At 34.8% G+C, this 22,096-nt stretch overlaps 1 protein-coding gene across 3 annotated transcripts in view; it reads right to left on the bottom strand.

Annotated features, from left to right (window-relative positions):
- EXOC4 (exocyst complex component 4) overlaps window positions 1-22,096 on the bottom strand; it is a 721,344-nt gene that overhangs the window by 632,539 nt on the left and 66,709 nt on the right. For all 3 annotated transcript variants that reach the window (XM_045564932.1, XM_045564934.1, XM_045564933.1), the window contains exon 6: window positions 1,692-1,935. In XM_045564932.1, coding sequence (XP_045420888.1) covers window positions 1,692-1,935 — 244 coding nt within the window. The remainder of the gene's footprint in view (window positions 1-1,691; window positions 1,936-22,096) is intronic.

Genomic DNA, 22,096 nt, shown 5'->3' on the forward strand with positions numbered 1-22,096 from the left:
ATCCAGGCACGAGGCAGAGAAAGAAGAAAAGCAAAGTTCAAAGACTCATTCCCCAGCTTCTCGGGATCATGATATCAGCAGTCAAAGAACAGGAAAGTTCAGGAAGATACAAATAATAAATAAACACATGTATTCACACACACATGTATACATGCATGTACATATGTATGCATGTCTGTATGTAATAGTACTTACTGATGCTACTCTACTAAGCACCGCAACCTTATAACCTCATGTAAAGCAAGCAACCCTGTAAGACAGGTATTATTCCTGCAGACTACAAAACAGGGATACAAAGTGAGGTCTGTTCTCTAAAACCCATCACACGTTCAACTCTGAAATATTCTGTGGCGAGAGAGGGACAGATGACAGTTTCTTTCACCAACGATGCTATTTTGGAATGAAGTTTACAAGGAAAGTAATTTTTGAAGAGTTTTAAAGTATAATTAAAATCAATGTTATTTAGATATACAAAAAAATACAGAAATGTATTAACAAAGAGACTATTATTAATTTTTCCAAAGTATTCAAAGTAAGTCTGGGGAAGTCTATACTAAATGAGCTATTATTATTTCTCCTTAAATCTGTTTATCCTCTTTTAAAAAAATGTTAAAGCCCTAAGTACAAACAGAATTTCTTTAACAACGCATCTACAAGATTGTGACCCTTTCTATGCACTGTCTGTCACCTCCCAGGAGCTCATGGCATTTCAGCAAATGAGGAGACATGCTCTACCCTGCCCTCTGTTCTCATATGAAACTATAGTTTCCACTGGCCTTTTCCTTTTATAGCAAATTCCTGCCTTTGTACATGTCTAATGTATGTGGGTATTTGGGGGGTAGAAGCAGAGAAGAAAGAGGAGGGAAGAGAGAACCTTTTATGGTGAATCTTTGATTTTCCAGGAAAGCTCCAATTTCAAATATCTTGTTCCACTGTCAGACAGCATTAGTCTATTATGCCCTTAAATCTTGTTTGGCAAACATGATCTCCCAGTGTATGGTAACACAGTTAGGATGTGAACAATTTCAGTATTCTCTTTATGAAATAATAATTATGAAATTCAAATCCTATTTGTTGTTTTAAATAAATATACGGATTCCTGAGGCTGATTTGCCTGTTGGCAAATATCACAATGCATTAAAGAAGAAAGCATGAGACCAAAGAAATATCATAAATTTTAGAATCAAATGGACTTATGTTCAACTTCAAGATCAGGCACTTGTTCTACGGGCTTCAGCTAATATTTAATCTCTGAGCGCCAGTTCTCCTAACTATAACATGTGGGTACTAATAACTGCCTCACAGAGTTGTCATGAAAATTAAATAATACATATAAATTACCTAGAGCACTGCTTAGTACTCAATACATGTTCAATAACTGCTATATTCTTTCATTCAATTTATTTATTCATTCAATGTATTTGTATATCAGCAATATTCATAAGCATGTCCAAATTTTTCATTCAATGTATTTGAATATGAACAACAGACTTTAAAATTTCTCAATAACATCAAAAACCAGAGAGCTGAATTATGCCTCGTCAAGCTGTTTTTACCAGTCTGAGTTCGTATGGGCTACAGTATCCCAAGTTCAAGGAAATAACATCAACAGAAGATAAGTTACTTATGCCCCACTCTAGAAAATGTACAATAAACAGGGTTATCAAAAACATAACTGCATTCCCACCGACCTTGGTTGGTTCTCCACGGTGAGGTTCTCTCCCCTCTGGTAGCCACTGTCTGCCACCTGGGTTGTAGACCTCTTCACAATTTGCTTCAGCTCCTGCTCCAAGCGCTCTTTGATCGCCTTTACTGTCTCTGGGATCTTCTTCAGTTTGGCCAGCGCCTTGATAAGGATACCCATAAAGAGGGTGCTGTTCTCCTCTGGATCCAATTCTAAATCCTCCTTGACGTCCTGCAGGTTTATCTCCCTCACTGCAAAATAAAATAATAATAACAGATACAGATTCCATTATAAAATTTAAAAACAGCAGTCTAATAAATGGGATCACTGCTTTGATTATTCCCTTAACGGAATCAAACAAGATTTTTCAATAAAGTCATTTTTGCATAGTAACTATCCAAGAGTTACAAAATAGCATTCATATTCTTCAAATCATACCCATCAGTTAGTAATAAGAGGTGGAAGCAATTAAAAATTAGCAAGTAAATATCCATGGGAAGTTTTCCATAGACTATTTCTGCTATGAGTCTGCTGGTTCATGACATTTTTAAAGCATTCACTGTTTATAAAATGCCATATGTGCTGCCGTGGGAGAATTCTAAAGAGCCGGTTCTTAGCCTCAAGTTCCTATTTATTCATTAGAAGTGATAAGCAGCTGGAGAAAAAGACATTACAAATACATGTGGGGCGAAAAAAGGTAAATAAGTTAAAATTATAACAAATTTAAAAAGAGAATGAAAAATAAAGGAAAAAACAATATGTACAAGAGAGACAAGACTTTGAGGAAAAAGAATAATGAAGGGATATTTCATAAATACAAAAGAATAACCTCTTATTTTACTTTAAGCATACGTCTGCTATAACAACATTATCTATATGAGACAGATCCTACTAATAATCCATGGAAGTTTTCTGAGAAGTAATGTCATATGTCAAAAACCTCTGTAGATCTTTAGACTACAGCTTTCATCCAAACCATTTTGAAATGGAAGAAATAGCCTAAAACACTGGTCCTTAACCCCTGTGGGGTGTTGGGGGGAGGGAGGGACTGGTGATCTTGAGATCTTTGTTATCTACTGAAAGCCATAGGTCTTTCCCTTTGAATAATGCATATATACACAAAATTTCACATATGAATTCAGGGGGTTCACAAACTGCCAAAAAGACAGCAGGTTACAAAGCTCTGGCACAAAATAATACTCTCATCTTACAAATGGCTGGACTAAGACATACAAAAGCAAAAGTGAGTACAAGCCTCAAGATGGAGCCTAATAGTCAAAAGTCTTCCCCATTCTCCCCGTCCTCCAACCCTCAAAGCAAATAGAAGGTTTTTAAATTTGTGATATCCTGAAAGAATTAGTGTATTCTTCGTTAGTAGATTTAGGCTCAGCTAGACTACAAGCCATTCTAAGTTGTTCACCATTGAAATGGTATCAAAATCTACTTAGGGAAGAATAAAAATATCCCAGTATATGGAGTGAATTCTTATAACTGCTACAAAAAGTCTCTAAAACCTCTGCTTTAGATGACATGGAATCCTCCGTGTGCTATCCTCCTCAGTTTCTTTTTAGGGGTCTCCCAACTTACAAAATGCACTTAAGTAGGATTTCAGGAAGATGGTAGAATAGGAAGTACCAGGAATTTCTCTCCCCACCTAGATAACAATTGAATTGGCAGCACCTGTCTGAGGTAACTATTTTAGAACTCTGGAGTCAACTGAAAGCTTGCAACTTTCACAGGAAGGCTTAGATGGTAAAATGTAATAATGTTGGTCAATTACAGCTCTTAGCACAGAAGCAGCTACCCGTCCACACTCCAAGCTCCATGGCAGGCATCCCTGTACCTGTAGGTACAGGGAGGAGCAGCTTGCACCTAGACGGTGAGAGAGAGGGTGGGCAAAAAGCATCCTACCCTCTAAAAATCAGGATCCATGCTCCAATAGCTGATTGCCTCCTCTAATAACAGAGGTACAAAGAGGTGGGTGGCCATTGTTATTGCTCCTCCTCCAAATTTTCAAGCCCCTCCCCTCTTGTGGAAGTGATGTTGTGACTTCCAGGGAATTTAAGGGTCAGCGCTCTTCCCCCTACCCTTTCATTTTTTTCTTTCTCCCTTTTTGGGAGCCAGACATTAAAGACTAGGACATTCAAAAACAATGTGTATACAGGAAAAATTAGAAAGTGACTGCAGATGACCAGGTAAAGGCACAGGCTTAGAAAAGACCTGAGAAGACCTTAAATTAACACCCAGGCTGACCCTTAGGACGGAAACTACCTACAACAATCAAAAAAAAAAAAAAAAACACAAAAAACAAAAATAAAGTGATATATACACACAATGAAATATTATTTACCTTTAAAAAGGAAGGAAATTCTGACCTACGCTAAAACATGGATGAACCTTAAGGACCTTATGTGAAGTGAAATAAGCTAATCACAAAAAAGACAAATACTGTATGATTCCACTTATATGAGGAACCTAGAGTAGTCAGATTCATAGAGACAGAAGCCAGAATGTTGGTTACCAGGGCCTGATGGGGAAGAGAGAATGGGGACTTATCATTTAATGGGTACAGAGTTTCAGTTTTACAAGAGGAAAAATGTTACGGAGATGGATGATGATAATGGTTGCACAACACCATGGATGTATTTAATACCACTGAACTGTATATTTAGAAGTGGTTAAAATGGTAAATGTTATGTTACATATATTTTACCACAATAAACAATACACTTAAATATGAGCCAAAGGCATTTTAATTACATACGTAATATACTTACACAAGTTTGTGCTTAGCTGAATAAATCCTCTACATATTTATCCATGATGTCAGTCTTACTAGACTCAAGAAACCCCTGAAATCCATGAGGAGAGACAAGCACATAATGACCAGATTCATGTGGTTTTCCTTGCAATGGGAGGGCATTGGATGATAGGGTATTTAACAAATACACTTTTCTAATACTAATAAAATTTGGAGTAAAACCAAGAAGTCTTAGCCTCTAAAGAGGACATGACAATTCTGAGGCAAATCAAAAACAGTCACCAATATTTCCAAATGTAACACTCAAAAATAGACAGTTCAGTGCCTGGTTTTGTTTTGTACATAAAGAAGCTAGACACCTGAGGCCACAGAAGTACTCCATCCAGCAGTACTCCACCCACCCCACAGTGAGGGGGGAAAGTACTTAGCAGCCGAGGAGGCTTCTAAATTCAGCATGTCAGAAGGCGGAAATAAGCAAAACTATAAGCAGAGCTTCAGCCAGGAAAAAATGTAATAGGAATTTCACTGAGACAAAACGCTCTTCACAAAAGAGCACATGTGAGTCACAAACATGACACATACAACGGGCCACCCGAACATCACAGCTACCTGTCCCAAGAGTGATTGGTGCTGAGGTAAATGTAGCTTAAATCAATAAGGCCTGAGATCAGTGGCATATAGCCTCTTATATGCACACTAATATGACATATAACCCATTAAAAAAAAACAACAAATAAGCAAGGTATGTGTAATAAAATGCCACAGCTCCAAATGGCACATTTGGTTAGAACCTTATCTCTCTGTTTGTCTCCCGAAATCTCCTAGAGCATAAACATTGAACAGATCCAATATTAATTAATTTATATTATCTATTTCACTTACATCAGCTGAAAATTAAAAGGCAATTTAAAAGGATAATATAATCAACCATGACTAGTCTAATAATCACAAAAGCCCTGTGAGGTCAGATAGAATTATCGGTGCTTTATGGAAAAAGCCCTGTACTAAAATAATTTAACTGAAATTCAGTAAGGCCTCACAGCACAGTTAGAACAAAATGTACAGACTTTCATGCTATAAAATGTACCCAGTATGTAGGTTTTAGAACACTTTAAAACTGGAAATACTTTACACTTCCTTTCCCAATTCCCTTATCTTTGATGTTTTTGTTGTGAGGATCTTAACAAGTGAAGATTTCTCAAACATGGTTTTAAAGACTTTCACTGACTGATGGGATAGTGCTAAATATTAAAAGATTTTAATGGCCTCTAACCAATTGTTTCTACTAAAATCCTATTGGGTCCAAGTGTCTCTTATTATACACACACACAGCTTTAAGTATATGTAGATATGGATATGTAGGTATGTATGTCTAAGTGGATATAAATCGTGCCCATGATTGAGGCTAAGCAAGACTCATAAAAGGAGGGTTTAACTAAGAATCTGGTTGAAAGAATTAAATAGATGGTGTGTGAGGCCCTTTCAAGCTCTACAACTCCATGATTCCAGTAAATATAGTTTAAATCTATACATCTCTGGTTACATGGCCTATGGCTATTTAAAGGTATACCTATATTATAGACGGCCTGTTTAAAAAAAAAGATAAACAAGTTGAATGATCCATTTATGCAGCCAAATATTTTGTTTAAAAAACTATTTTGTCTCCCAGTGAGTATAGAAAACAATCTAGACCACCAGTCCACAGCTGTTATCTTTCCTCAGTACATTCGGTAGGACAAGAACAGTAATATATGCCGTACCTATATACATGTCACCAAATTGCAGAAGACAACTATATTATGTCATTTATATTTATACATGTTAGTTAAGATATAAGACAATAGTAGTGTTTACTATAGAAACTCTTAATAGATGTCACTCCTTTTACAATGCATGATATATAAATTATGCAAAATTCGTATATATGATTTCGACCTATGTAACTTGTTACATGTTATATTCAACAATATAATATTATCCCTGTGTAACATGAGAACTGTCTGTCACTTTGAACAGAATCTAAAAAAGGAGCCTTCAAAAACATTATCAAGCCCAATTAGACAACTATAGTAACAAACAAATTACTTATCTACAATGCTGCCCCACAGATGAGAACCTGGCCTCAGAACGCTGATAAAATTCTCAAGTCAAAAATAACAAGGAAGTTACCATTTAAAACAATTTGTATGCTTCTGGTCAAAATGGCACTGTAAATTCACACTCTTGAGATATCCAATCTGCTCAAAACATAATTATATATAAAGTATAAATTAAGAACATAAAAAGGAATCATCTGGCTCACAATTGAGAGTAATATTTCTGTGGATAAGAAATGCATACAGTGAGTGAAGCCAGAGTATGAATCCAGTGAGCTCTGGGTGGAGAAGGAGGCAGAGGCAGCTGGATTTGGCCCATGTGGGGTAACATGCTCCACTGGCCAGATGAGCATCAAAATCCTCTATCAAGGGCTGCAAGCACAAGACCAAATCAAGGTCCTGCTTAGGCTGGAAGGCTGCTGACCTCACCAAATTCATATCCTTATCCCACATTCATGTCTTGTCTCTGTGCAAGTACTTACTTGGCCAACTATGTATCTTAAATACCATTCCTTTCACCAGTGAAAAATTACTTCTTACATCTTGTATTCTAATTAATGCACCCACTGGTGCAGAATGAGAGCAATATCTGATGCACTGGTTGCCTCTGGAGTATAGAATTTTGATTAGGGTCTTTCAAATGTTAACTAACTACCCCTGGAGTGTAGATTCATGATTAAGGTACTTCAAAAATGTTAACTAAGCACCCCTAAGGTGCAGATTAAATTACTTTAAAGAAAACTACAGACAATATTATACCCCACTCCAGAAAGCATGCAGCCAAAAAGCTGTGGCCAACTGCTACTTGGGGCTATCATTTCTATGAAGCAAGGAGTTTATACAGCCTCAGGATAAGACTAGGCTCAGGGATAGCAGTGAGTTCTGAAAGCAAGACGAGTGTGCACTAGTCCTTCCGTAAGTGAAAGTGCGCCTAAGAGGGAAATAACGGTAGGTCTGCTTTGAGGGGAGATAGAATAGAAGCTCTGTTAGGAAAAAAACAAAAGTGACATCTGTTGAACTATTTTTCTATGGGATAGCACTTATCCTGCATTATCTCATTTATAGGCAAGATGATGTACCTTAGAAGGTCAAGGAGTAGAAGCCAGTAGAGAAGCAGCTACTAAAAATATAACAGGAATACAGTTCAATAAGAGGGACTAGGAACAAATGAATAAACTGACAGTTTATATTGATAATCACTAAAATGTATTAGGTTGCAGTCTTTTGTTAATGCATGAACTTTTTTTTAAGTTCAAGTACTCAGGGAAATGGCATAATGTAGTGGAAAGAATAAGAGCTTGGCATCATACAATTTTAGATTTCATTAGCATCTTTCTCACTTTCTGGTTGTGTGGTCTCCCCTGTCATTTAATTTTGCAGGAATTCAGTTTCTTCATCTGTAAAGTGGAGATAATATTATCTACCTTACAGAGTTGTGCATATTAAGTGAGATGATATGACATCAAAACTCAAAAAGAAGAAAAATAGTCAAAAAATGTACTTTTAGAACTTTTAGCTTTGGGAACTCCTGGGTTGACAATGGTGGCTACTTAGGTCTCCATCTCTTAATATTTCCTCCAAAAACAATATAGAACAATAAGAAAAATAAACAAAACTACATTGTCCTCAGGATAACTGGAAAGCAGAAATTGTCCAAAATCCAAAACAACTATAAGTAAAAATAAGAAAAAAACACCTAATCCCAGCAAGTGATCTCTCATGCTCCTGCCCCCACCCCTGTTCTGCCACAAGGCTTTGTTGCAAGCAAAGGTACTGTGTGAAAACTATGACGAAGAAAGAAAGGAATTAGTGATGACCTTAAGGTTCATCTACAACCACCACAAGAAAGACAAAGTCAACCCAAAGTCTCAAAATACTAAAAAAGTACCCAAGCAGATCAGAGCACTGACTATAGGGAAGGGACTTAAAAGCAGGCACAATCTTAAGGACTAGTTTTTGAAAAACATAGCTTCTGGGAAAGAAATAAGACAAAAAGGAAAAGAGAAATGCCCTGTGGCTATTGGATGGTTAAAAGAGAAAGAAGCAAAAAGGGAAAATTCGGAATCCTACATGATGACAAGAGAGCCAAAATTTAGAGACCACATACCTTCCCCCACCACCAAAACAAAAAACTCACAAATGTACCTGGACTTTGTTATACTGACAGAAGAGGGAGCCAATGAGCTAAAAATCCTGTAAAACACCCCAATACCATAAAAGTGAACAGAGAAAAAAAAAAAAATGATGAACAGACTCATACTGAGGTATTACAAAAAAAGACAGAAAATCAACACATACTGAGAGGTAAATTCTCTCCAACAAAACAACCACAAAGTACAAGAAAACTATTATAGAAGGCAACACTCCAGATGAAATTAATATACTCAAACAAGAATTTGGGATATGAAAAGACACCTTAAGTTGGAATTCAAAAACTAAGAACAGACATGGAAAAAAAAACAGAAAGGTGTGAAAAGTGATAAAACTCAGGAAAAAGCAGAAGAAAAAGACAAAATTATCTCAGACATGTAAAATAAATTATTAAATGCCCAAGTCAGAATATGAATGTTCTCAAATATTCCATTCATATTCAAATGCATATTTCACAAGAAGCACTGCAGAAATGCAAGAAACCAATAGATAATAAAGAAAGAAAAAGATCAAAGAGAAAGTAGTAGAAATGGAAGACAAGCAAGGAAAAAAATAACAGCATTGGAATAACAAAGAAGAAAAAAATGGAACAGAACTAAAAAAATTTTTTTTAATTTTAAATTGTCAGAAATTTTTAAACATTTTGAATCTACAGAATGAAAAAGTCTATTGGGTACCTGGGAAAATTAACTCAAAATAATCAACTCTAAATCATATCCCATGTAAAACCATTAAATTTCTAGGATAAAAGAAATCTTCAAAGCCTACAGACAAAAAGATCAAATAAGAGCAAAAAAAAGTTAGACTGGCATCAGAATTTTCATAAGACATTCAAAGGAAGATAGCAATGAAACTGCATTTTTAAAAAAAACTCAATGAGTTAAAAGTGTAAACTGAAAAATTTATACCCATTCAAGTTTCCCTTTAGGTACCAAGACTATAAAAAGTAACAGTTTTCAATTAAGGAAATTCTGCACCCATAAGTCCTTAAAGACTCTATTAGATGACAACCTTTATCCAACCAAGAGATAACTGGGAAAACTTCAGCAAAAAGGCTGAAAATAAGCATTTTAAATATTTAAATGTAGATTTCAGATAAGAACAAAATATGGGGAGAAAATAGAAGACAACTACACAAAAATAATATGTTGTGAAAAAGTAAAAATAATACAACTTAAAAATCAGGAGAAGAGAGAGAATGAGGGAAATAGAAAAGTTATTGTTTGTTATATAGGCAATGATGGGAATTGAAGAATTGAAAGACACTAATAAAAATAGATAAATCACAGAGTAAAAGTCAAATAAGAAAACAAGGTATTAAGAGCATTGTTTAAAAAAGTACACATTTAAAGACAACCACTAAAAATAAAAAATAAAAATCCTAAACACTAATAGGGCTCAGGACACACTAGCTCAAAATATGGCACTTTGGCATTTGACAAAACAGCAGAAGCAGCAAAGTCTCTCTCACCTTTTATCCCGGAAGCAGACCAGAAAACCTAGGAAGGTCATTCTCTGACCTTCTCCCTTCCTTATACCCTGAAGACCCTCATATGACAGGTGTCTTGCCCTATACCCAGCGGGAAGGACTGTCACTCATGAAAACCAAGAAGAATCTAAACAAACAGGCCCTACTAAGTTCTCCCCAGTTTATTACCGTTAAATTACTCTTTTGTCCTCCAATCATACTTCTGCACAATTGTCAAAAAAAAAAGAAATACAGATTTCCCTGTTTCTTTGGGTCTTCGTTTTTGAAAGCACTTGTGTCATATAAAATTTATACTAAATAAATTTGTTTCACTTTTCTCTTGTTCATCTATCTTTTGCTATAGGAATCTTAGCCATAAACCTTGCAATGGGTGAGGAAAAGATGTTATTTTTTATCCTCTACAACACCAAAAAAAATTTGTAAAGGGGGCAAAGAATACATATCGCAGAGAGAAACACAGCAAATGTAATATAACATGCAACTTTAAAAAGTATTATGACAAAGATGAGACAAAATGTATCAGTCATATCAACATACATTAATGGATTCAACTCACTATTGAAAGAAAAGGATTTTCAATTTGGCTCACAAAACAAGGCCCAAAAATATGCTAGACACACAACTAAAACAAACTAATTCAGAAAATCTAGAATATAGAGTGAACAAAGGCATCTCAATCAAAAGCATTAAACATGACAAAGAAGGGTATTTTTTAATACCAAAAGCCACAATTCACAATGAAGCTACAACACTTCTACTGAATACCTTTTAACACAGTAACCACCTTTTTGAAGCAAAAACTATAGAAGATGCAAAGAGATGTATATGAAAACACACTAATAGAAAACTTTAGCGCATCACAAAAAATTAAAAAGGAAACAGAAGACATAAACAGTATAATTGAATAAGGCAGATCTTATTGATAAGTATATCAAACTCTACACCTGATCACAAAGAATCCACCTGCTTCTTGAGCACCCATGGAACATTTACAAAAATTGATCATTGTTAAGTCACAAAGAAAACACCAATAAATGCCATAAGTAAAAACATTACAAACAATACTCTGATTATACTGAAGTAAAGCTAGACTGTATTAAGAAAAACAAAACAGATACAAAAGGCCATTCATCTTTAAATTTAAAATTCTTCTATTACAAACATTTGGATGAAAGGGAAAATATGAACTGAAATAAGACAATTTTTAAAAAGTGAAATGAAAGCCCCACATATTAGCATCTATGGGATACATTTAAAGCAGTGATGAGAGAAAAATTCATATCACTAAATATTTTTATCAGTAAAAATTAAAGAATTAAATATATGACAAATTTCTACCTCAAAAAATTCTTAAAAGTAACAAAATAAAAGAAAGCACAAAGAATGAAATAATAGTGATAAAAGCAGAAAATAATGAGGTAGAGAACAAAAATATAGAACTAATCAATAAATCAAAATCCTGGTATTTCTTAGGAAAAAGCTAACAAAATAGACAAATTGCTAACTACTTTTATAAAGAAAAGAGATAACAGAAACATAAAAAATAAGAAATGACAAAAAGGAAATACAAACAAAATTTTAAACCATAATACTTTGTAGATCTCTATATAAATAAAATTGAAAAACCAGATGAAATGGAAAATTTCCTAGGGAAATATAGATCTTAAATTAGATCTCACTAGAGACAAAAATGCTTAAAAAGACCAATTTACACAGAGAAAATTATAAAAGGGGAAAAAATGAAAATGTAAAACAGTATCAGACCCAAATGGTTTCACAGGAAAATTCCCAAGCCTCCAAACACCAGAAAGTTCCAATGTTCCATAAATTGTTCTAGAGCATTGAAAATGAAGGAAGCTTTCTAGTTCCTTTTATATGAAGCAAATTATTACATTGAAACCAAAATCTCTATGAAGCAAATTATTACACTAAAATCAAAATCTCCTAAGGTTGAGACGACACAGTATCATTCATATGATAATATCACTCATAAACATCAATGCAAAAATCCTAAATAAAATACTGTCAAACAGAATTCAATACCACATTGAGAAAATAATATACTATGATCAAGAGGATTTATTCCAAGAGTGTAAATTGGCTCAATATTTGGAAATCCATTAATATAGTATGTTAATAGATTTAAAAATAAAATTAGAAAAAAAGATATAATAATTCACACAAAATATATAAAAATAGATCTTAAGCGTATGAGAAATTGTTCAAATCCATACATAATTAGAAAAATGAAAATTAAACAACACTGTGACAACATTTCTCGCCTATCAGATCAGCCAAAATTAAAAAGTATAACAATACATTCTGTCAGCAAACAAGCACTCCTGATACATTAGTGGTTGAAATACAAACTGGTACTACTATCCTAGTGGAGAATTTGGCAAGATCTAATAAAACTATATATGAGCACAGACCTTTCCCTTATACCATACATAAAAAGTAACTCAAAATGGATCCAAAATCTAAACATAAGACCTAAAAATATAAAACTCTGAGAAGAAAACATAGGGGAAAAGGCTCATAATACTGGATTTGGTAAGGATTTCCAGGATATGACATGAAAAGCAAAGGCAACAGAAGCAGAAACAGATAAATTGGACTACATCAAAATTTAAAGCTTCTGTACATCAACGGACACAGTAAACAGACTGAAAAGGCAACCTATGAAACGGGAGAACATATTTGAAAATCATATATCTGAAAAATAGTTAATATACAGAATATATTTAAAAACCTCTAAAACTCAACAACATATAATAATCCAATTTAAAAATGGGCAAAGGACCTGAGTTAACATTTCTCCAAAGATGACAAACAAATAGCCAAGAAGCACGGGAAAAGATGTTCACCATCACTAATCATTAGGGAAATGAAAATCAAAACCACAATCAGATATAACCTCACACCCTTTGGGATGGCTACTATTATAAGAAGAAAAAACAGAAAATCACAAGTGTCGGTGAGGATATGGAGAACTGGAACTGTTGGTGCACTGTTGGTGGGAATGTAAAATGATATAACTGCTGTGAAAACAATATGGCAGATCCCAAAAAAACTCAGAATTACCTTATGATCCAGCAATTCCACTTCTGGGTATATATTCAAAAGAATTGAAAAGATGATTTCAAGGAAATACTTGCACTCTCATGTTCATAGCACCACTACAACAATAGCCAAGAGATGGAAGCAACCCAAGTATCCATTGATAGATGAATGGATAAACCCAATGTGGTATACATATCTGATGCATACTACAACACGGATTAACCTTGAAAACATTATGCTAAGAGAAATAAGCTAGTTACAAAAAACAAGTACTATATGATTCCATTTACAGTCAAATTTATAGAAACACTGAAGGGACTGGTGATTGCCAGGAGCTGGGTGGGGCTGAGGAGGAGCTGTTCTTTAACTGAGTATAGAGTTTCAGTTTTGCAAAATGAGAAAGTTCTGGAGATTGGCTACAAAAAAACATGAATATGCTTAACACCACTTAACTGTCCACTTAGAAATGGTTAAGATGGTAAATTTCATGTTATGAGTTTTTACCATATTAAAATTTTTCGAAGCTAAAAAATTTTTTAAAAACCCTACATATGAGTTTATCTTTTGATTCAGCTATCTGTCTCCTAGAAATTTACTCTAACAATACATCTCCAACAACATGAAAATATTAGGTTATTAATATTAGGTCATTAAGGATGAAATGTCTGATTTCCTGAAGTACTAAGTTTGACAGTCAATATCTCTGACATTTCACTTTGACACTTCTTGTTGTATTTTTATCATGAAGGTACATCCTCAGTCTTTCAAACGTATGTTTTGGCTGGTGATTATCTTTAAGAGCAATTTTTATGAAACCATGGATAAGTCAAAAATTCGTGTTATTTTGGAATATGAGTTCTGTCATGGAACAAATGCAGTGCAGAGAGCTTGAAATATCAACGAAGTGCTTGGGAAGGATGTGGCCAATGAATGCACAGTATAATGATGGTTTGAGAAGTTCCGATCTGGTGATTTTAATCTTAAAAATGAGCTGCGTGGGCGATCTGACACCAAGGTGGATAATGATGAGCTGAAATATATAGTGGAAATGAATCCATCTCAACCTACATGTGCATTAGCAGCAAGGTTTGACATTACTATTCCTGACATTACTATTCCAACAATATTGGACCATTTGAAACAAATTGCCAAGGTAAAGAAGCTGGATAGATGGGTACAGCACAAATTAAAGGAGCATCAGAAGAGAAATTGGCTGGGCGTGGTAGCTCACGCCTGTAATCCTAGCACTCTGGGAGGCCAAGGCGGGAGGATTGCCTGAGGTCAGGAGTTTGAGACCAGCCTGAGCAAGATTGAGACCCCATCTCTCCTAAAAATAGGAAAAAAAATTAGCTGGGCAACTAAAAATAGAAAAAAATTAGCTGGGCATGGTGGCACATGCCTGTGGTCCCTGCTACTCAAGAGGCTGAGGCAGGGGGATCACTTGAGCCCAGGAGTTTGAGGTTGCTGTGAGCTAGGTTGATGCCATGGCACTCTAGACTGGGCAACAGAAGAGAGACTCTACCTCAAAAAAAAAAAAAAAAAGAAAAGAAATCATCTGGAACCTCACCTTTTGTTGCAGTCACAACATAAAGGCAGACCATATCTACACCGTATTACATGTGATGAAAAGTGGATTCTTTTTGACAGTCTCAAGGAGTCAGCATGATGGTTGCATAGATGAAGTGCTGAAACACAGTCTAAAACACAGTCCAGAATTCAACAAAAAAAGCTAATGGTGTGTTTGTTGGTCCAGCACTGGTATTATTCACTACAGCTTCATGAAACCTGGTCAGTCAATTACAGCAGATGTCTACTGCAACCAATTGGACAAAATGATGAGGGTGCTTATGATTAAGCAGCCAAGATTGGTCACTAGAGATAGGCAATTCCTCTTGCAAGACAACACTTGACCACATATCTCACAAATGCTCAAACTATAGAGGCTGGACTTGGAAACTCTGTCATCCACTGTATTCACCAGACCTTGCACCAACTGACTCTCACTTCTTCCAGGCTTTGTACCACTTCTTGAAAGGAAAAATATTCAATTCTCAACAAGCTGTGGAAAACGCCTTCTGTGACTTCATCGCCACTCACTCTCCAGGCTTCTTCACTGCTGGCATAAACACGCTACCATTAAAATGGCAAAACTGTGCCGATAGTTTAGGTGCATATTTTGATTAATTGTACTGCTTCTTGTTTGAGATATGATAAACTACACTTTTGATTCAAAAACAGACATTTCATATCTAATGACCTATGCATACACATGCATGTTATTCAGTGCACCCTTGCTTGTAATGGCAAAATATTTAAAACAATCTAAATACTCACACATAAAGGAGTAGTTGAACTATGGTAAATGGACACACTAGAGTACTATGGAGGTATAAAAAGATAACAAAATAATGAGCAAAATCTCTATGATGGAGTTATTTCCAGGATGTATTGAAAAGTGAAACAGCAAAATATTTACATAAGAAAGTATCTATAGAATCCTACCCTTCATGAAAAAAAGAAAAAGTATAAGAAAAGAAATTAATACATATATCTGCTTGTTTGTGTAAAAAGAAATACAGAGAGGATAAAGCAGAAGCTAATGAAATTGATTACCTCTAAGGCTGTGGTCCCCAAGCCCCAGGGTCAAAGACCTGTACTGGTCCATGGCCTGTTAGGAACCAGACCACACAGCAGGAGGTGAGTGGCGGGCCAGCGAGTGAAGCTTCATCTGTATGTACAGCAGGTCCCCATCACTTGCATCACCGCCTGAGCTCTGCCTCCCCTCCCCCATCCCTTATTCTGCAGTCCATGAAAAAATTGTCTTCCGTGAAACTGATCCCTGGTCCCAAAAAGGTTGGGGATCGTTGCTCTAAGGGATGGATGGACACAAAATAGAACAGGAGACTGGGAATGAGATAGAAGATGAGGATAGAGAAGTGACACCTAAGTACTTTTTGTTATACTATAATTCTGACGCTTAGAATATGATAATGTTTCCTATTATCTCCCAGAATAATTAAAATCAACCAGGACCTAGAGGAACCCAAATGAAATAAAAATAGTAACAAATGAACCTAAATGTATTGCAAATAAACAATATAACCATACTTAGTGTGTCGGAGTAGAAAAGAGCCAACCCAATTAATTTCGGATTTTTTACTATTTTGATTAAATACTATACACCTTATACTATGCAAATAGAACTGTTCACAAATATTGTGCTCAAGTTAATGAATTTGTTTTTCACTATGTCATTAATTTGTCTTCACAGGTTATTTGTAATTGCAAAATTATTTTATATGTATACTAGGATTACACAAATAAGTTAAAAAAGTGAGAACCAGGTTTCTCACTATTGAAGAAAAGAGCTAGAAATAGGGGAAGGAAGACAACTAGAATTGCAGTAGGTTGATCTGGCATTGGAGGTGAACTCATGTTTTACCTACATAAATACATGCATAGAAAGAAAGAGATACAGATCCATGTATATGTATATGTTTCTGTCTGTATATGCATATGGTATATACACATACCCACATGTAAACACACACATATATATTTCCTAGTACTGTCAGCTTAGAGGGACCACAGCAACGACATACAGCAGCAATTCGAGCAACAAAATAAATAATAATGGTAATTGATTATAATTCAAAGAATAAAATAAATAACCACAAATTCCCATTGATTTAAGTAAGTAATGAACAAATAAATTAATGAAGAAGAGACAGCTCTTCATCACAGTAGAATTTTAATTAGTAAATGAAGAAAGAATGATAGAAAGGGAAAACTACAATTTGGCAAACACCTAATCATTGCTGCAGGCAAGAATAGCACATGCACTGCATTTGAAATAATAAAAAAAATAGTTGATAACTTTAAAATCTTTCTGTAGCACAGTAGGTGCTAAAAAAGTAAGTTTATAATCTAAAAGAACAAAAATACAATCTATAGCTTCCCACCTAACAGAAGGGTAAATAATCAGTTAAAAACTAAAAGTAGGCTGGGTGCAGTAGCTCACGCCTATAATCCTAGCACTCTGTTAGAATGAGGAGGGAGGATCCCTTGAGGTCAGGAGTTAGAGATCAGCCTGAGCAAGAGACTCCGTCTCTACTAAAAATAGAAAAATTACACAGGCATGGTAGTGGCATGCACCTCTAGTCCCAGCTACTTGGGAGGCTGAGGCAGGAGGATCACTTGAGCCCAGGAGTTTGAGGTTGCAGTGAGCTATGATGACACCACTGCACTCTAGCCCAGGTGACAGAGCAAGACTCTGTCTTTAAAAAAATAAAAAAGCAAATATAATACTTAACGATAACATTTTAGAGGCATTTCCATTAAGACTGACTATTGCCTCTACCATTCAAAGTTATACTATAGGTTCACAGCTACACAAAAATTAATAAACAAAAAGAAAGGAAAGGAGACAGATAATTTTTAATTTTTCACGAAATAGAGACAAAACTTTCCTTAACTGTAGGCACTGAATGTTTACATACTAAATCCAAGAAAATATACAACTATATTTTTTCAAATATTCTATTAGAATTTTTTTTTATTTCAGCATATTACAGGGGTACAAATGTTTAGGTTACAAATATTGCCTTTGTCCCACCTGAATCAAGAGCTTCAAGCATGTCCATCCCTCAGATGATGCACACCGCACCCATTAGGTGTGAATATATCCATCCCCGCCAACCTGCCCGACACCTGATAAATGATACTACTATATGTGCACATAAGTGTTGATAAGTTAATACCAATTTGATGGTGAGTACATGTGGTGCTTGTTTTTCCATTCTTGTGATACTTCACTTAGTAGAATGGGCTCCAGCTCTATCCAGGATAATACAAGAGGTGCTAGATCCCCATTGTTTTTTGTGGCTGAGTAGGCACTTGGGTTGTTTCCACATCTTTGCAATTGTGAATTGTGCTGTTATAAACATTCAAGTGCAGATGTCTTTTTTATAGGATGTCTTTTTTTCCTTTGGGTAGATGCCCAGTAATGAGATTGCTGGATCAAATGGTAGTTCCACTTCTAGCTCTTTGAGGTATCTCCATATTACTTTCCACAGAGATTGTATTCGTTTGTAGTCCCACCAGCAGTGTATGAGTGTTCCTGTCTCCCCACATCCACACCAACATTTATTGCTTTGGGACTTTTTGGTAAAAGCTATTCTCACTGGAGTTAAGTGATATCTCGTTATGGTTTTGATTTGCATTTCCCTGATGATTAGAAATGTGGAGCATTTTTTCATATGTGTGTTGGCTATTAGCCTGTCTTCTTTTGAAAAGTTTCTGTTCTAGAATTTGTTAAATAATTCAACAAAATGGCTAGATACAAGATCAATATGAAAAAATTAAGCTTTCCAGAAGTGTAACAAAAGAGAACATATACCAGAAAAAAATCATTCACAGTAACAACAAAAAACATAAAGTACTCAGCAATACATTTAATAAAAGATGAATAAGACATTTATGAATCTAAAGAATTAAATAGAGAGATTGTCTCAAGTTCATATAGAAAGACTCAAAAACATATTAATTCTAATTCTATAAATTAAATGAAATTCTGATCAAAATCCCAATGGGGTTATTAATGGAACTTGACATCCTCATTCTAAAAGGTGTATGGAAGTAAAGGGCCAAGAATAGCCTAGATAATTTTGAAGATGAGCAAGATGGGAATACTTCCCCTGGGAGGTATCAAAATAAATCATAAAGCTATAGATAATAAAATGGTGTGGGATTAGTGCAGGGATACACAATAGTTCAGTGGAACAAAAGGCCACAAAAACCCACATAATAAGAAAACATGATACAGTGACATTAAAAATTAGTGGAGTTCTTTGTACTGCCTTTGCAACTTTTCTGTCAATCGAAAACTATTCTAAAATAAAAAGTCCATTTAAAAACATTTTTAAAGTCAGTGGGAGAAGAATGGACTATTAGTAACTGCTGGAATAATTGGTTATGTGTAAGAAAACAAAATTCTGTTCCTGATAAAATAAATAAAAACATAAATTCCAAATAGCTTAAGAGAGCCACGTTTAAAATGCAAACCTATAAAATATTAAGAAAGCACAGGCAAACTTTTTTTAAAAAATCATAGTAGAAAAGGATTTCTTCAGGCAGAAGAAATACAAATTGTACAGGAAAATGTTGATGAATCTATTAATACATTAAAATAAAATCTAAAACATTTGTATGACAATAAAAGACATAAAGATAAGCTACAACTGGAAGATATTTGCAAGCAACCCATTTACAGAAAAATACTTACTACCCATTTAATTTCCTTCCATATTAACAGGGAAAAGAAATGGCATAATAAAAACTGGACAAACAACAGGCAATTTACAAATGAGACCTAAAGGGTCCATATACATAGAAAGATGCTCAGCAGCACTAGAAACCAGAGAAATGCAAACTAAACTTAAAAAACCTATAAAAAAATAAACAGGCCGGGCGCGGTGGCTCACGCCTGTAATCCTAGCAATCTGGGAGGCCGAGGCGGGCAGATCGTTTGAGTTCAGGAGTTCAAGACCCACCTGAGCAAGAGCGAGACCCCGTCTCTACTAAAAATAGAAAGAAATTATATGGACAGCTAAAATACATATAGAAAAATTAGCCAGGCATGGTGGCGCATGCCTGTAGTCCCAGCTACTCGGGAGGCTGAGGCAGGAGGATCACTTGAGCACAGGAGTTTGAGGTTGCTATGAGCTAGGCTGACGCCATGGCACTCTAGCCCAGGCAAAAGAGTGAGACTCTGTCTCAAAAAAAATAAAATAAAATAAACAAATTTGCAAAAATTAAAGACTAATAAAACCAATAGAAGGGGCAAGGAAGTAGAGAAACAAAAGCTCATGCACTGCTTAGAGGAATTTATGTTGGTATAATCATTTTAAACAACAATTTGACAACACAAAATCTAAAATGCACAACATTCCTATACATGCACACATGTGCAACCTAAGAGACAGGCTTCCCCATGTTTTGGGAATCATAGCATAAATGCAAAACAATAGTACTTATACAGCACAACAGGGTACATCCCCAACTGACTACCACAAAGCCTGAAGGGTTTGGTATCTCAGATATCAATAACCCATTCCCAAAAAATCAGTGGATGGGAAACTGTCCTACAAGAATATGTACAAGAATATCCATTGCTGTATGGCTCATAAAAATAAAAAACTGGAAACAACCTATACCTTATATTCTAGAGGGGAATGGATAAATTGTGATCTATTACATAATGAAACACTATAGTTAAAATTAATAAACTATAGCTATATTTTCCCAAGAAAGTTTTAAAAATACATTGTTGAATGAAAAACTCAAATATTGTATTATACAATTTACTTAAGCCTTAAAATAGGCAAAACAATAATATACTTTGAATATATAAATATACTATTTATATATAAATATATACATCGATATATAAATTAAATATATTGTTTCTATATTTACAAAAGCACTGTATACCCAGACTTAGATAGAGAGAGCATATGAAAACATGCAGGAAAAAGATACAGACCAATTTCAAAGTAATAATTACCTCTGGAACAGAAGAGAGAGGAAAGGAATTGAGTAAGAATTCATGTACTCATAGGGGGCTTCAATTGACCTGTAATGTTTTAATTTTTTAAAAAAAGAGAATCTTAAACAAATATGGAAAAATATTAAGATTTATTAATCTAGTGGGATGTACATGAGGTTATGGATATACTGATCTCTGAAATATGAAATATCATATTTTGTGATACATATTTATAATATATTTTAAATTCTTAAACAATAAACTCTGGCCTTGCTTTATTTTTACATTTAGAAATATGTGAACTATTAATTCTACTATTCTATTTTGTCCCCTTTGGTGTATATTCTTCAACTGTACTTACAATTAGTAATAGAAATCAACAAAGACATTTAATAAGAGCAAATGCAAGGACTCTTAGGAAATAGTTGATTTAAAATGCCAAAGGAGGCCCTGACCTAAGGGCGGAAGTAACTTAAAAAGTATCATATTACGGAGAATCAGATCTTCACTATTCTAGATACGGGAATTCTAAGACGAGAAATTTCATCTCTTCTTACATTAGGAAACAGCTCCCAACCTATGTAGAGAGAATTCTTTAAATATCAGATCCCAAATTGTTAAGATATATATTAAATCTCAGAATAAGACTTTATGAAATAAAATGCACATCAAGACGACAGCAGCAAAAAAAAAAATCAATTAATTTGTGTTCTCTTTAAGTTTTATTGCTTAACCTATGCTTGTATCAAAAAGAAAAGAAGAAGTCCAGTTTCATTACAGTCATAATCACAGCAATCCCAGCAGGAGCATGAATAAAATGAATAAAGAAGCCACAAATGAAATGCCTGTGTAGCCTGGGAGTAATTGCTCAGTCAAAATGTTCCAAAGGCAGTTTGCCAAATGAAAAGACATACTGGGAGTCCAAAAGCTTAAACCAACATTTTACTACAATTATTGGCTTTTCTCCACGCTTCTCCCACCCTTCTACCTAAGTTATAGTTGAATTACTACATCTAAATTAGACATTAGTTTCCCTGTACATTACAAAATCCTATGACTGACGAGAGTAATAAGAGAAAGGCTTACAAAAGATATTCCCTACACATTTAGAGGGGGAACAGCATGAGGCCAGGCTCCAACAACTGCCATCATGGTTGAACTTGGACCGATCAACTCGACCTCCCTGGATTCAATTCCCATATTTGTAAAATGAGTTTTAAAATTATACCTGATTAACTAGAGTTATAAGTAGTTTTTCATAGATTTATTAGCATGGGTTTTCCCTTATACAAATTGCCTATTCATA

The sequence above is a fragment of the Lemur catta genome, chromosome 11 (assembly GCF_020740605.2).
Source record: "Lemur catta isolate mLemCat1 chromosome 11, mLemCat1.pri, whole genome shotgun sequence".
Classification (NCBI taxonomy): domain Eukaryota; kingdom Metazoa; phylum Chordata; class Mammalia; order Primates; family Lemuridae; genus Lemur; species Lemur catta.